Genomic DNA, 15,224 nt, shown 5'->3' with positions numbered 1-15,224 from the left:
TGATACGATTATTTGATTGGAAGGCTACAACAGACCAACAGGCGAGGAGCGGGAGCTATGGTAGCCTACTGATGCAAAAATTAAAATGAGACAATTTAGATGTGTTGTTCTATTTGTATATTTGTGTGATACAGGATTTGTGCAATTTACTTTTATTTCTGTGTTTTATATTAGCAATATGTTATAATTCATGATTATTTGATTCTTTATTTTATTTATGGGTCAATGACTTTTTTTTTTGTGTCCATGTGGTTTAGTTTAAATTTAAAGGGTTAAAATGTGAAAATAAACATATAAATAACTTGCACACATTCTTTTTTTTGTGGACCCAGCATCAAATTTCTGCTTTTAATCCATTTTGAGAGAATATATTAGAGGATTATGGCAAAAATGTCTAAGTGGTGTAACCATAAAAACTTTGTACCAAATAATTCAACTTGCTTAAAAACACAAAATCCTCAATAAAACACCATATCAACTAGTTTGGCATGAGCTTACATTATAACTTTTTATATTAAATAAAGGTAATGGAATACAATTGTTCTACATATTACATTTCATCTGGGGAATCATGGAGATCAGGAAACATTTTTTATGAAGTACTTTGTGGTATTTGGGATTGTTATGATTATGTATTATTTTGGTTTTTATGATTGTAATTTATATATTTATATGGTCACTGGTCACTTCATTAGGAATACCTGTGCAATCTAATTCTAATTCAATCCAATACAACAGCTCTACTATAAATTCTACATGTATAAAGCTTATACATGTGAAGTTTTTGTTGACATCATTAGAAAGGGGGTAGTTCTATTTCATGTTTCTTATTAAGGTTGTAGTGGGTGGAGCTGCTGTACTGCTCCCCTAATACACCACCATCACCCACTATGACCTCAATAATAAACATTGAGGTGAATTATCACCTTTCTGATCATGTCAACAACAATTTAGCATGTAATAGCTTATTTAAGGTAGACCGTACAAACTAGAACCACCACTGCTTTGAATCATATTTATTATATATGTCTTGAGCTGTTATATGAGGAAAAGCTAAGGTGTTGTTAATAACCTAAATGGCAGTATTCTTAATAATAATGATTCATTGTGAGTAGTATGAAATACACTGATTGCTTTTTTCCTGCTTTGACTGTCATATAATTGCATTATTTAGTTTAATTACAATAGAAGTTTTAAGGTGGATTTTGTTTAGTTGTCTATTACTTTATATATGAGTACTTACAAGTTGAATAAAGACGTAAAAGTCGTTTATCAAAGTTCAAAGCAGCACTTTTACCACAGTTTTGCTAACATTTGAATGAGTCATACTGCGGTTTTATACAAAATGTTACATTTTAAGATGCCAGAATAACCTGTATAATCTATAGTTATGTTTAATATGCGCAAAACACTTTAGAAACAGATATAAGATATAAGAATGTTCTTACCAAAGCTGTCTCCTGTGTTGAGCTGTGTTTAGATATGTGACAGGAAAACCACTTCCGCATTGTGCCAAGGTGCGCTTGTTTTGTGTTACAGAGGAGAAAATGAACCTTGGCGGTGAGCGGGGACATGAAGTGGCATGGGTGCCCTCGTAGTAAAACAGTAAAGGCAACCCTCGGTGAACGACAAAATCAAGTGTCTCCATCTATATTGACCTCAAGTCAGAGTCTCCCAGACCACGTGACTGCGTGAAACATCGAACAGTGTTTATTACAGTATGGCCGAGCAGTCGGTGATAGCAGACGAAGGGTGAGTATTTCCTCGAATGCACCTCAGCCTCTATATATGGCAGTAAGCGCTGTAATATAAGCGATACTCGATTATTACACATATAGGCTATGTTGGCTTGTTTTTGACTCCGGGAAATCCCGGCATGTTTGTTGTAACCCACAAGAGTCTGGATTATTTAAACAGACATAAACATGGACGGTCAGTTTAGGGGTTACCGTGAAATACATACCACTGTTATTACATACAGCTCATGTTAATACTGTTGACAACATTCCACTTCATACAGAGACAATGTAAACATGCAGGTACCATAGACAGACAGAAACATTTCACTCATGAAACAACAACAACAACAAAACTCCACACAAAGAATCGACCAATAGTTTGCGCTTCTAAACAGACCAAGTGTTTTATTTTGAAGGAATATTTCCAGTAGACCCCGATTAAGGCATAGTGACTTTTATTAATGTTATTTATTATATTTAGATATTTTATAATATTTTTTTCATTTAATATGTTAACTTTTTCATATTTCTATTGATTAATATCTATGTTTTCACTCATATTGGAACACCCAGTTGTACAAGAATGTCAACTTCATGTACTCAAGCTAAATATCTGTATGTTTATAGTGTTCAATAAAAAACAATAAAATATGACGTAATCGTTCAGTTCACTAAATATTAGCTTTTAATTAGCACTTCTTTTAATAGTTGTATTTTTACTTGATTTCATATATTGTTTTTATTCTGTTTTTTGCTACTGTTCCTATGTACTGTTTTTATTGTAATTTCTATTCTTATATTCCATCTTTTATTACATGTATTACATTATATTATTTATATTATTACATGCATTTATTGTATGAAAGGTGCTATACAAATTAAATTAGCCTATTATTATTAGTAGTAGTAGTAGTAGAAGAAGTAGTAGTAGTAGTAGTAGTATTCAGTGTGTGGGAATAGACACAGCATTATGTTTATTATAGTGGAGACTAATGTTCCCATATCGGAATGTAACAATCAAATAAACACAATATTGACATATTTTTACTATTATTATTTATTTCACAAACCTTAACTTACTGAAAAACAAAATCTATAATCTATAATGTAATATATAGTATTAAAAAAGTTTAATTACCACGTTAAAATCCTTGCTTTTCTTTGGCATCTATAAACTGGACGGTGTCTTAGAGCTCCCCCTGAATTTCCTCAAACTAAGCTTTCAGAGGAGCTCATGTCTTTTTCAGCTCCCACGTATGTTAAACTCTGTTAAACACACATGAACATGATGTCCTGAAGTGTTTACCTGCCACTGAAGGACAAACATGTTGTCAGGTAGAACAGGTTTGTTACCCCTCCTGTGATAGAGAGCTCAAATGGAATGTTTTTTACATTGTTACCTGCATTCAATTGTAAATTCAAGGGGGTGGCATAGTCTGAATACTGTTTACTCAAAGAATTTATATAGCAAGGTGTTCCTCCTGTTAAATACATGTGTTTTCAGCTGACAGTTATATTTACTATTGTAGAAAACTGAATGTATTCTCCTAGAACAGACTGAGTGATCTTTGCCCTCATCCGCTTTTTGTTTCGTTCTCTTTTGACTCCAGGGTTGTTCAGAGAATGTTGACTTCTGTTGGTGCTCACAGTCTGGTGAGCAGTATGTGGGGCTACATGGACACCACAATGAGGTAAGCCTGATCTCTCACCCTCCGCATACTGAAAAAGAGCCCTCGGGCAGGTGTAATCTCTTAAATCGTGACGGTTTTTCGATGCTGCATTGTTTCCTTCCTGTACTCAAAAGTACATTTTTCTTATTGTTCCTTCACTTGGATGATTGAGCTTCTCTATTCAGATTGAGTTTGTCTTCAAATTCATCTTCTGAATGTGGAAAGCTTGTCTGTGCTCACAGTAAGTCTCAGATTAAGACGTGTACCTGCCTGCAGGACTGTTTCACAAGCAGTTTGGAAGCCAGCGTTGGTCCTGTATGCAATTTGCACAGGTTTTGTGAAATACAACATCAGCAACAAATGATCATCCCACATAGAATATTCTTATATTTCCTATGTCAGGAGGGGATCTTTAACAATACATTTCCTACAGTTAAAATAGTATATCACTCACCTGAGCTTGATAGAGCTTCCTCTGTTGGTAGAGAACAGGAACCTGCAAAAATGTTGAGTAACTGCTGCTCACACACTTCCAGCTGTTTGTAACCTACTCCACACCCTCTAAATGTTTTGCTTTTTCAAAAACTTGTAGTCTTCTGACTCCAGTGACCCTACCTGAGGCGGTTTATCAGATTTCAAACAACTTCTTCTGGAGATACAAAATACTAGTACTCCTATACACCTGAAAACACACTTTGGGTCATAAATGGGTCATAAATCCATACATTTGATTTCCATTTCACATTTGATTACTGAATAATGGTGCATTGTAGTTCATGTAGGTCAACAAATGATGTAACTAATGCAACTAAAGCAAATAATTGCTGTATTAAGTAAAAGAGATTACACTGCAATACAGATTTGGGATTGGTCATCACTGTTCTTGCTACAACTGAACAAAGCTCTGTCCTGTAAACCACATTGTGTCAGTGTTTGCTGACGAAATAAGAGTTAGCTCAGGAGGGAATTATCCTCTCTCTATGCTTTTTACAGACTAACCCATTCTAGGCAAGGCAAGGCAAATTTATATACATTTCAATAGCAAAACAATTCAAAGTGCTTTATATAAAACATAAAATGCATCAAGACAGAATATAAAAGTAACACGTGGCAAAATAAATCCTACCCTATCCTAACTTTTAACTATAAGGAAAGTGTTAAATTGGAAATGAAATTAAGCTAAATAGAGTAAGACAGATGAAAACAGGAGAATGAAAAGTTACAGTGCAGTGTGAGATATTAAACCTTAAATTTAGATTGAATAAAAAGCAGTCACAAACAGAAAAGTCTTCAGTCATGATTTAAAAGAAGTTAAAAGAAGCAGACCTGCTGTTTTCTGGGAGTTTGTTCCATATATGTGGTTTTATCTTTGTTTAATTGAAGAAAATGCTGGCATGTTTAATCATTGATTCTTGGTGCTTGTATTGGACCATAGTTCCCTGGTCATATGATAATGTCAATATGTATGTCATCTGCATATTATTATAATTACGGTAAGGTATTTTGTTGTTTTCTATAATTGGAGCCAATGGGAGCAGGTAGGGGAACAGATGAGGCCCCAGAATGGAGCCTTGGGGAGCTCCACACATCATTTTTGTCCCCTAAAATGTGTAATTACCTATTACTCTGAGGAACTGTTGCAGAGGTCATCAGATGTCACGTTCTTAAGCACAATAAATGTTAAAATTCAGACCTGGACAGTCACAAACACTTTTTAAACTATACGCTCTCTCCAATTTAATTTCTCCTTTCCTGTCAAAATGCATCCTTTCAGAATAATCCCACATTGCATTAACACCTTGTGCAGGTGGTGCTGGCTCCCCGGCTGGCTGCCGTCATGGTGTCCCACCTCTGAGAGCAAGCTGAAGACAGCAGAGGACAGGATGCTACAATGTAAGGATCAGACATTTAGTCCTCTACCTCATATGAGTGTTGGACTGTAAGAGTGTTATTTTCAATGACATACTGTATAAAACTATATATAAAGGTGTTGTTGTAAACCCTTGTAAACCCAGGTGTCGGTTGCATCACCAGCTGTTCAGTTTAAATTTAGCCTAACATTAGTCTTTACTAGGTGGATATTAATCATCCATCATTACACAAACACATAAAAAGTTCTAAGATTAGCTGTTACTAAATATGGTGTTTAGATGGAGTAAAAGAAGTAATAATGAATATGATCAACATGTCTGATCTGACTCATTTAAAGGCACACAGTATGCCTTTAAGTCACAGTTTTTAAGAACGTTACACCAATATTATTGCAGAATAAGGTCAGTTTGGTTAGTATCATCAGATGTTTCCCTCTCACTGTAAACTGCATGAATATTGCTAATATGCTGATATAAATCTTGTTCATTTCTCTCTAATAATCCCATAATCTCTGTTACATTTCTTTTTTTTTTTCTATCTTCACAGGTGTAAATAGCACCTTTACCAAACAGTACATCCCCATCTCCGATGACAACCTGCTGTGGACTCTGAGCTTTGGCAGCGACAGTGTGAAAGACAAAACCCCCATAGTTCTCCTCCACGGTTTCGGAAGTGGCGTGGGCCTCTGGGCTCAGAACCTGGACGCTCTGTCCCAGCATCGGCCCGTCTTCGCTTTCGACCTGCTGGGCTTCGGCCAGAGCAGCCGGCCTGTGTTCTCCACAGACGCCGAGAAGGCGGAGGACCAGTTTGTGGAGTCCATAGAGCAGTGGAGGGTTGAAATGGGTCTGGACTCTATGATACTGATGGGACACAACCTGGGAGGATACCTGTCTGTGTCGTACTCTATTAAATATCCAAACAGGTGAGTGCAGATTATGGGGTTTATCTTATCTCACTGTAGGCTTGTGTTGTTTTTAATTAAAGAGAGATCTTTATTGCCTTGGTGCTGATCTTGTTGATATGAGCTGAATAGGGTATGATGAATGTTTAACCAAAGCAACAGTCAGGAAATGTGTCTGAAACATCCAGCTGTTCATCTTTGTGTGATATTTTAAGAATCTCAACTTGAGTGTTTACTTCATTAGAATGATCGTCTAGTGAAGTATAAAGCGTTCTATTTATTTATAGCTCTCATTTTAATACATTTCCTTTTTAGTCCATTAAAAAATTAAAATAATATGATCTTTTTTAGTATATAAATAATTACCTAAAATTTCAAAAGCAAAAAAAGTGACTTTTGGTCATCTCTGTTAAATGTTTTAGTCATTTTACATTATTATTATCTAGATATTGTAGAATTCAATGTTAATATAAATCGTAATACAAATATTGTCGAAAGACTAGAAAAGCGCTATATAAGTCCAGTCCATTTACCGATTACCATTTTAATAGTAATTGATTAGTTGACAGAATTAATCAAATAATTATATAATATAATATTTTTAGAGCAAAACTGACAAATAGTTCAGTTCCAACCTCTCAGCTCTGAGGATTAACTGCTGTTCTGTGTTTTTGAAGGTAAATTGATTTTCTTTGAGTTTTCGAAAAAAAAGTGCTCTATGAGATTATAATGGTCATTATTCACTATTTGTGGATCTTATACTGACAGATTCAATAATGAAAAGAATTAGTTGTCCACACAATGATAGCAGATACAGATCTCAGAAGTTTATTCCAGCAGCAGGTGAACTTCTCCTCTTATTAAATCACAGGGCATAAACATCCTAAATGACTGGCAGGTAGTTGTAAAGTGTTCTTCTGTAAATAAGAACTTCTACTGTAGATGTTCATTTATTGCCCGGCCGGAAACAATCCTGTACACATTTAGGGCCTGATTTATTAAGATCCCAAATAGTGGGTACAAAGTTGCATGCACGGTGCAATAGATTGCGCGTGCCGTTTGCGTGCGTTTTGCGGGTGATGTCAAGTTTGCACACGTTTCTACACATGCAGACCTTTAGTAAATCAGGCCCTTAAAGTATTATTCAGATGTATTTCAAATTCAATATTTTCATAGTTTTTTTTCTCCCTATTAGTACTGTAAACATTGTCTAAACAGCTGATCAGGACCATGTGATACTGTCAGCGAGTAAGTCAACCTTGAGTAGGTATTGTTTCTGCTGTGTCCATGGTCAACGTCGAATTGTCAAGTTCAATTTTTAAGTAAACATGGATGAGAAGACCTGAAAGAAGTCCTCAAAATAAAGTTTGATCATATCTATACATCTCCATGACAACTGAGCAAATTTAATGTACTGATGAAACCGGTGTGATAGACCTGTCACGATAACTACTTTTGTTGAACGATATATTGTCTCAGAAATAATCGCGATAAACGATATTATTGTCATTTGAAGATCATTTTATAGCACTGATATAATGATAATATAATAGTATAATAATGCAAGGGGGGGGGGGCTACACTTGTGTAAAAACACAGACTGTCATTATGGTTGGGGACAGAGTTATTTACCTCTAATTCGTCTTCAGTCTCCACTCAGGACGTACACAGTGAGGAATGGAGGACACTACTTGTTTAGTCAATGTGACATGAATAGCCTCTTAGCTGCTAATATGAAGTGTGGCAATACTGACCTAAAAAAATTATCAAGGTCATGTCCTTGTCTAATATGATAAGTCCATATATAGACATGATGATGCTGATAGGTTATTGTATAAGTCGATAATGTAATTATTGTGACAGGCCTATGGTTAATCCAGTCAAAAGCTCTAGAACAAGCAAATAAATAGACTTAAAGTGGAGATTGTTTTGCCACTCTTTTCTCTATCAACAGCAGAGGTTGAAATAAATTCAAAGAAAGCTGCCCAGAAGGAGAAAAATGACTTTGCATGGTGAACAGTGTTTGAATAATGATGCTGCCCTTTTATTTAGTGTTAACTTGACTGTAGCCAAACACGCCGGCATCTTTTACAGGATAGACACATAGCCGTGTGCCTGCAGGTGCTGGTAGCTCACGATAACAGCGGCGTCCTCCGAGCCTCTCTCCTCCCACTACACTGTATCTCACTGAATCTCCAACTCCCAGCATCCAGCAGGCACCCTGCTCACCCCTGAGGGACGTCTGATAAAAAATGTCCTCAATCCTTTATCGCCCTCCTTCATCAGTAACACTGAAAAAAAAAAACTCTTCCCGTCCTCTTATTGTTATCTCATTGTTCCAAATGGCCTTTAAGTTATAACAGGATCGGGATCACTCTCGATCATGAGTGTACAATGTGTCCTTATTTAAGCTGAACTGTGATCATTGTTCATGCTGTTGCCAAAAGAGAAAAAGTATTTTATTTACAGAAAAACATCACAAATTACAGAAAGAAATGTGTACAGTGTGTAAATGTTGGACCATGTGGTGCAGTTGGCTTGGATTTTGGATGGTTTCTGGCACACTGGCTGCATGTGTATAGTGTTCACTTTCTATGGATACAGGCTAAGTTCCCATTCTGCTGTAACCATGATGAACAGACCAACTACTTATTCAGTGAATTAGGATGTGCTATATTGGGATAGGTGTCATTATCAGGATGTAGGATTTAGGTCATATAGCCCAGTCTTAGTGTAGATAGAGAAGATCTATGTAGCTTTCAATTATTCTAAAAGGACACATTTTAATTCATTACAACCATGGTCTTACTTTTTAAATTTATTTTCAGTTTTGATCATTTTTTTCACCACGACTGCTGAAGGGACATCACTTTAATGTGGAAACACGAGTCAGGTGATCAGACAGGTCGTTAACAAGATTATCTAACCCGCTTTATCTGAACTCAAACTGAAAGTAATCGTACACAGAATTAAAGATAATATGATAAGGATGATAAACTGTCTATAAACTGTGATGATGTTTACAACAGTCAGGTCATCATTGTACAGTCATCTGTCTGAAGTCCGTCTGAATATTAATCATTTAATCGTGTTCCCACAAACACAGGTAAATATTCAACAAACAAGGAAATAAAGGAACCACAGCATACAAGATAAAGCAATGTAAAAAATATTATACAACAGAGTAGACAGGATGGTTGAGAAAATGAAATAAAGTAAAGGTTTACATGTGTTAACTCTGATTATTAATACAGTAATCAGGCATTTCTGTGATTCTTCATTAAAGAGTACATGTGACTTTGAATTTCTATATAACACATCTTACAAAACATGATAAAACCCAACTGACTATGCATGTAATATCTTTGTGTCTCTTTGCCTACAGGGTAAATCACATATTCCTGGTGGAGCCCTGGGGTTTCCCCGAGCGTCCAGACACAGCAGAGTCCGACCGTCCCATCCCGGTGTGGATCAAAGCTCTGGGGGCCATGTTCAGTCCTTTCAACCCCCTGGCTGGCCTGAGATTGGTCGGACCGCTGGGTAAGACTGAAGCAATAAGGTGGTGAAAGATAGCACGGCAGCTCAGTGCTGGCAGCATAGACCCCGCTACCTGTTTTAAGCAATTAGATGAGATGAAACTAATGATCCCCGAGGGGAAAACTGGGTGATGGCTACAGCAACATGATAATGTAAATATGTATGTCATCTGCATATTATTATAATTACGGTAAGGTATTTTGTTGTTTTCTATAATTGGAGCCAATGGTAGCAGGTAGGGGAACAGATGAGAAGAACAGAAGAGAAACAGAGCAAATAGAGAATATTGAGCTTAACAGAACTGATTTAAAGGAGAAACCACTGATTTTACACATCTTAGGCAGTTTACAGGTCTTGTGGAGTACATTTGTACATTTTAATGGAACCAAGAAACAGAAACTAGTGAAGCTACTAATGAAAACTAGTTCCTATGTGCTCTCCAGCATCTCCCCGTTCTTCATAATCATGTACAATATAATGAAGCTGCCTCGTCTCTTAATGGCTACATGATTAGTTTTGACACTTGAGCGTCTCCTCTGTGGCCCCCCCGCAGGTCCCACTCTGGTCCAGACTCTGAGACCCGACTTCAAGAGGAAGTTCTCCACCATGTTCAGTGACAACACCGTCTCAGACTACATCTACCACCTGAACGTGCAAACCCCGAGGTCCGTCTGCGTCCGTCTCCCTGCCGAGCTTCATTATTGCTGCTTATCTGAATGCGATGTATACACTCGGCTGCTGTCGTAGTGATTTGAGAGCTTTACTGCCTCGTGTTACTGTGTTGAGGTATGTTCCTTGTGTCTCACCACAGTGGGGAAACAGCTTTTAAGAGCATGACCATTCCCTACGGCTGGGCTAAGAGACCCATGCTGGATAGGATGGACCAGGTCCACCCCACCATCCCCATCACCATCGTGTACGGCTCGCGCTCCAGCATCGACAGCAACTCGGGCAGCATCATCAAAGAGAACAGGCCGCGCTCTCATGTGGAGATCATTGTAAGTTTCCGGCGAACTGATTGGTCATGGTCTTAGTTACACTTTCTCTTGCGTCATGATTCAGTGCTTATCGTTTCTTTTTTAAATGATGCTTTATTTTGATCACAATTCATATATGATTATATATTTTATTTTATTTTTTGATCAATTTGGACTTCATTGGCAAAGTTTCTGATTATCATTGTAGGAAGATAGTGTTACTACTATAGAGTGTTACTATGTTCTTGTGTTCACACTTATGTATTTCTCATATAATGCATTTTAATCATTTCATAAGGTACATGCAAACGCATAAGAAATATAATAACGCAAAGAACTCAACTTAGTCACTTCACAAGTCCAGACAACACACCTACAACAGGTAACTGCAGACAACAATCCTTATCAATGTCTTTTAAAGAGGAAATTATGTATAGTCAAAAGTTTGTAGACATTGCTCCATTTATTTGAATGAGTACTTTTGACGAGTACTGTAAAAGTATTTTTAATCAAATGCATGATAAGGAAACATTCCAGGGTAAAATATAATGAAAAGGGGGGAGTACAATTAGACTAACCCCCCCCCCCCTTTTCCTCATATAACTATACACTGTACTCCTACCATGAGACAGCCTCAAAGCAATCTAAGCTTTTATCCATTATGATTCAGCTACTGACTCAGTAATTGAGCTTGTTATGTCACATTAATAAAAATGGAGCATCAAAATTCATTATACAAACCTTTAGGGTATTATTAAAAATACTGTGTGCTAAATACTGTAATCATATTAGCTGAAGAACTCAATGTTGTATCCTCTGTTCTAATTGATTGAGACAAGTTTAAAGCTATTTAAAGGTGAACACGTAACAGGTAAATATCATTTTGCCAGCCAAAAAATTAACTCGGTTGCCTAGCGACCGCATCAGTAGCCACCGGTGAAGTTGTTCCGCACTGATTGGTAGAGTTTGTGGAAAAAAATGTGTTATTATTTCTTTCCTCTGTTGTATTAAAGCAATGGATCAACAACGTAGTGCTTTCCAGTAAAAGCTCTGCTCACTTCACTGCCTCTTTAAGCATATGTAGCCTCGTGTTCCTGCTCTTAATTGCCCTCTTCTTCCTCCTGTGCTTCATCCTCCCTGCAGTCCATCCGCGGAGCAGGACACTACGTGTACGCCGACCAGCCGGAGGAATTCAACCGCAAAGTTTTGCAAGCGTGTGATAAAGTGGACTGAAGAAGAGAAGATAAGATAAGCTTTCTGTACTCTGGAGAAAAAAGGGGAGCGCTTAATAACGACATGCATCACTTGAGGAAACGGTGCCACAAAGTCCCAATCTCTCAAAGCAGGAATAAAGACTGTTTAGAGTTTGACGCATATGTTATGTGATATTCTTAGAAACCTGGTGAATTCAGGCCCTGAGCTGACATCACAGTTTAAGCCCCCATTAAAATGCTTTTTTAGCAGCCTTCCCACAATAATGAAACTATGCCCGTGGGCTTACATCACATGGTTCTTTCACATTACATTTTTTAGTACGTATACTAACACACACACAGACGAGTGGTGGTGCAGCTCCTTGGTTAATTAATCTAAACATTAGTAATACTGTATTTGCTTCTCAAATGCAGAGAAGAAAAAGGAGGATGGAGGCATTTTTTAAAATTCAAATATTCTGCATTTAATGAATGTACATTATTGTCTGTATGTGGCCTTTAATTGCTCCCGTTTGTTTGGGTGTCAAATAGGGAAAGTCAAACAGGAGCCAAAAATGACTTTTAAATGAGTATATTTTTTATACCTTTTTTAATCCTTGAAAGGTAAATTTATTGATTGATTGATAAACTCATATCTTTTTTGCATATTTTTGATAAAGAAAAATACACTGACTGGATATTTTAGAAGAGTAATTTATAAGATATAAAGATATGATATTTAGTCATGTTGAACAGAAGCTGTATCAGTTGCAGTGTCATGTATTTCCTGTGCAGTGCTCAATCTGCGCTTTGTGGTTTTTCTATATGATTGCTATACAGACAGGAAGCACCGGTAGCTATAGATTCATCAACTGCCAGTAATAATTTATTGAATGTGTGTCCTCTGATGGAGAGCTGCTTGTTTTTTTGTTGTTTTTTCCTAATCATGTTGTTATGTTTTTTGTTTCCAATTCTTACTGTTAAATGTTTGTTTAATGTAAAGCACATTGAGTTGCCCCTGGGTATGAAATAAATGCGCTATATAAATAAAGCTGCCTTGCCTTGCCTTGTCTAATCTTTATAACTCTAATGTTCATTTCTGCTGCATTTTGGTTGTTGAAGAGCATGGGACCATGTTTAGACTGAGAAGCAGAAGCACAGAACTCCTACAGTGTTTTAAAGACAGTTGAATGCATCATTTCATTCACATGAGAAACCTGTCAATTACAAACTGCTGCTATTTAAATGTGCCTTCAAATATATACAGTTTGCTCATTTGATCTCATTTGATAATCTATCAGCACTTAGATATTCTGCTGGGCAGTGATGATGCATAACAGATTGTAACAACAACCAAATGTATGTTCTTGCCTTTGTTTTTTTATGTAACTTTGTGTTTTCTTTTTCGATTTTTTTTTCACTTTCTCTAAAATTAGTAATGTATATAAAATATATATATATATATATATAAAAAGTTTATCTCTCTTCTTCAACATTGAGCAAGCAGCTGCTCCACTAGTGTCTTTCTGAAAAGTAAAACATGTTCCTGTGATTATGTGATGATGATATTCTAAGATAAATAAATTAAAACCTTTGTGCCTTAAGAAATGCTTCATTTGTTAGCATGCGACTAAATGACAGCTCCATTGGAAGTGAAACATTGATAACCGGCAACGCTAATGTCATCATTCCAATGTGTTAGCTGTAATGTGTGCTGTCTGGTTTCAGCCATTGAAATGAAAGATGCTATCAAGTTGACTGGATCATACAAGTTGAATGTAGGATCCTGTATTTTTTTGGACCTCGACACATTCTAGTGATAAAACTTAATGATATCTTGGCTTCTGCTGCGTCAATTTTGATCATTGTTTTTTTTATTTTTTTTTATCTGTCTTTCAAAGTCCCCTAACAAATAAAGGTGCAATATAAAAATCATTGGAGTACCTTTTTAAGTGCAGAGTGTCGATACACAGTAAAGAAACTAGTGGAAAATGTAATTCACCACTAAATAGGATCAATGGTATCTCACGCCATTCCTCTTCTGCTGCCATCTTAAAAATAATATATATTTAGACTTATCCTTGCTTTTATTCATTTTGAATGGATCATCAAAATGTTAAAAAAAAAAAAAAAAAATCATTGATGTAATGTATTATGTAATGTGTGGCTATAATATACTGTTAAAGCCAGAGACTGAGAGTTTAAAGAGGTGTTATGAAGAAAGTCGTCTTGATGCCGAAGTGTGAAGTCTCACAGATGTTTGGTAGAATTGCGTCAAAACAACAGCATATTTTTACTCAGATCATTAACGGTGATAGTAGATGTGTTAGGGGAAAAAAAGGATTGCATTGTTCAAATTTGCCCCCAGAAATCGTCGCTCTTGTGACTAATCTGCTATTTCTAACATGTGTTTAAATGTAAACCCAAATATAGTTTTTGCTATAATGATCTTTGATATAATGCTATGGTCCACATGCTTTCTTGTCTTAAGGTTACATGAATAATGTAACCTTAATTTGAGTTTGCATCATATGTGTAATCTGCCATGCAACGTTCTCACACTGCCTCTCCCCTTCTTTCCCTTTTCATTTTAATGGAGCAAATGTGACAGATGAATCAATATTTTTCCTCCAGCTCCCCTTATCATTTCAGAGCTGTCAGCCCTCTGCCAGTGAGAGAAATGATTCCTACGCATCTGTGCTCAGCAAAGGGCCTCTGCAGTCCCACCTCACGGCCACTAGAGGGCACTCACATGTAGATGAGGAGACATGGAGCTGGTGGAAATGTTCACACAGTCGGCCCTTTTTGCACTTTTGTCTCCACTCACCTTTTTATTTCATCTGCAGAAGCAGGAAGACCGAGCTGAGACATCAGACACTCATTGTTGCATGACCAGACACAAATACATTTTCACTTTGCCAATTACTGAAAGGGTATCTGAGGATAGTGAGGAAAGGATGTCAGGTGGATATTCATTGTTTTTTCTCCTCCTCTATTTCCATCTTTACATCCCGGCTTCAACATTAACACGGGTATTGATTCTAAAAGACATCCTATATGTGTTTATCTTCTTCCTCTCTTTGATCGATACAAGGGGAAATATGCAAGCTCATGTGAAAGTATTTCCGAGTCATATAAAGCCAGTGGGGGCAGTTTTATCCCACTCAGCTGTTTGGAGAATAATTGAGGTGGGTGTAATGAAGCTTCCTCCCAGTGGTAGTTTACAGTGGCTGTTGACAAGCCCTGAAAACGCAAGAAAATCTCATTCATTTCATTAAGAAATCAGGACTGTTACATCATAGAAGGTAGCAGCTTCATAATGAGAATGTAATACC

At 36.8% G+C, this 15,224-nt stretch overlaps 2 protein-coding genes across 2 annotated transcripts in view; one reads left to right on the top strand and one right to left on the bottom strand.

The window, feature by feature from the left end:
- The window catches only part of ano10a (anoctamin 10a), a 37,176-nt gene extending 35,701 nt beyond the window's left edge, over window positions 1-1,475 (bottom strand). The window contains exon 1 of the mRNA XM_062422008.1: window positions 1,449-1,475. The gene's annotated coding sequence lies outside the window, so the exon portion shown is untranslated. The remainder of the gene's footprint in view (window positions 1-1,448) is intronic.
- Window positions 1,476-1,718: 243 nt separating this feature from the next.
- On the top strand, window positions 1,719-13,774 carry abhd5a (abhydrolase domain containing 5a). The gene is made up of 8 exons (XM_062422010.1): window positions 1,719-1,752; window positions 3,350-3,430; window positions 5,217-5,302; window positions 5,828-6,203; window positions 9,568-9,722; window positions 10,273-10,384; window positions 10,531-10,717; window positions 11,840-13,774. Exons 1-8 carry the CDS (start codon window positions 1,721-1,723, stop codon window positions 11,927-11,929), a joined length of 1,119 nt encoding a protein of 372 aa, XP_062277994.1. The 5' UTR covers window positions 1,719-1,720; the 3' UTR covers window positions 11,930-13,774.
- Window positions 13,775-15,224: the final 1,450 nt, after the last annotated feature.

Source organism: Scomber scombrus, chromosome 7 (genome assembly GCF_963691925.1).
Source record: "Scomber scombrus chromosome 7, fScoSco1.1, whole genome shotgun sequence".
In the NCBI taxonomy this organism is placed as follows: Eukaryota; Metazoa; Chordata; class Actinopteri; order Scombriformes; family Scombridae; genus Scomber; species Scomber scombrus.
The sequence above is the reverse complement of the archived record's forward strand: the minus strand, read 5'-3'. Positions and strand labels throughout refer to the sequence as shown.